Source organism: Seriola lalandi, unplaced genomic scaffold (genome assembly GCF_002814215.2).
Source record: "Seriola lalandi dorsalis isolate HSWRI2012SDOR001 ecotype SW California unplaced genomic scaffold, Sedor1 jcf7180002054583, whole genome shotgun sequence".
Lineage (NCBI taxonomy): Eukaryota > Metazoa > Chordata > Actinopteri > Carangiformes > Carangidae > Seriola > Seriola lalandi.
In genome coordinates this window covers 1,761,333-1,763,375 of record NW_019525136.1, presented here as the reverse complement: position 1 = coordinate 1,763,375, position 2,043 = coordinate 1,761,333, and the positions used below count along the sequence as shown (strand labels likewise).

General features: G+C 40.6%; 1 protein-coding gene across 1 annotated transcript in view; it reads right to left on the bottom strand.

Moving 5' to 3' along the window:
- Window positions 1-2,037, bottom strand: part of rgs22 (regulator of G protein signaling 22) — an 18,720-nt gene extending 16,683 nt beyond the window's left edge. Inside the window, 3 exon segments of the mRNA XM_087177193.1 lie at window positions 872-1,099; window positions 1,390-1,492; window positions 1,823-2,037. Coding sequence (XP_087033319.1) covers window positions 872-1,099; window positions 1,390-1,492; window positions 1,823-1,956 — 465 coding nt within the window. The 5' untranslated portion in view covers window positions 1,957-2,037.
- Window positions 2,038-2,043: the final 6 nt, after the last annotated feature.

Genomic DNA, 2,043 nt, shown 5'->3' with positions numbered 1-2,043 from the left:
CAGTAATCGAAATTTAAAACTAATGTCCTCATATGTGGACATCATTTTTCTCAGGTCCCAATCAGCCTAAATAACAAAGAGAAATTAAAAATGCACGCCATGCAAGAGTTCGGGTCTTGGGAGGTTAAGTTGACAGTATTGAAAGAATTGAGTGTGAGATACAGCCCCTTTAACACAGTGCACAGATTGCAAGGCTTCAACAGGATTTGAATACTTGGCTACTAAATGTTCCTGCGTGTTGTATCAGTGTTTGTTTATGCATAAGAGCTCACACAGCTGGTTGAGAGTTGGCATTTAGATTGAGGGAGTAAAATGGTGACTCTGCAAGTGAAGACAATTTTAAAAACTGTCATTCAGAGATATTAAAGTTAGTTGGTTTTGCCAAAATAAACAGTTGGGTATGTTCTAAAAAAAGCAGGTGTGCACAGGAAAATTAGAAAATGGCAAACAACTCGGTAAATTGAGGAGCATAAATGTTGTGGATGTGCAGAAAATCGCTTGCATGGTAAAGAAAAATGTACGGCAAGACTGTACAGCAAATCTAGAATGCTCTCCAGGATGTAAGTGTACATGTTTCTTTGGCAACTGTGAAGAGATTTCATGACAGTAACTTCAGATGATTCACCAAAAGATGCTATCAAAAAACAGAAAAGCCAGGTTGCAGTTCTCTAAAACATACAGAAAGAAACTGGTAGAATTTGTGTGGAAATGAACAGCTCGTGACCCGAAGCATACCAACATCTGTGGTTCTGTTATGGCTGACACCATGTATCAATCATTTTATTTCAAATTGAATGTTTTGTAGCACAGAGCCTAAAGAACAAAACATGTGTAGCTGTCCAAATACTTACTAGTCATTTAAATATTTTACAAAATTTGGAGTAATGGTTTTAAAACTCACTTCTAGAAATTTCTCCCGTTTGCTGCTGCTGCCACCTGAATGTGCAGCACTGTGCTGTAATTGGATTAAAGTGCTATTTGCTGACTGCGGGGTGCAGTAGCTAGAGGTCCTGGACTGGGCCTGAACCGTCTTGAGGGCCGACCTCTTGAGCAGAGTCAGTCTAGTCTCTGCGTCAGGGACATGGACAGCACCACCGAGCTATAAGACAACAGCAAAAAGTTGGAAGGTCATTTCAACCATTGGTCTCCATTACTTGACATCCACATCGTCAAACTGGATGACAGTGAAACAATAACTCTAATGTTACGTCACACTAATTCCAATCAGACAGAAAACTACTGCTGTACTGGTCTCCATGAGCTGGGACCACACACACAACAGTTAATGTGAGTACAGATGTTTTTACCTTCTGTCTATCACTGGTATAATGACAAGAGACTGGATTGTCATTGGTCAGCCAATAGTGGTTAATATAGCAAATCTCCTACCTCAAGAGTAGCCTTCAATTCACTCAGGTGGTTTCTTCTCCTAAAGTTAGCTTGCTTGTTGTGTTGGATAATTTCATTCCAGCTTTTGCACACACGACCACACCTGTCAAACAAACAAATGCAGGAATGAGACCAATACTTTTCAGCCCATACTTATGACTTATTTTCATACATATATAATTTGGACTATAGTAATGTCCTGTACTTTGGTCTAAGATAAGCATCCATCATATGTTGTATAAATTCCAGGATTCTGTAGAACAACTTATGTCACCAATTATCATTGTTGGTTTAATCGATGTCAAACTGGGAAATTAAGAAGTAAGGAGTGTGCTGAATTATACAGTAGATGCAACAAAAATATTGAATATAAAAATTCTGCTTTGTATAGCTGTGATGAGAGCCAAGTTTGTTGACAACATGAACTCCTCACCTGTAGATACCCTCAGAGGTCAGGTGGCTGAGTATGACAGCCAGGATGTGTCTGAGGCTCCTCTTCTTCAGCTCTGTGAGTATGTCCATTTTCCCCAGGCCCATCTTCCTGCCAATCAGTCCTGCCAATGGCATGGTGGTCCTGAACGTCACCGGGGTCTCAGCCAGTTCTGCTGTGGACTTCAACTGCTCCTTCAGGCTAGGACTTTGGCCAGCAAACAC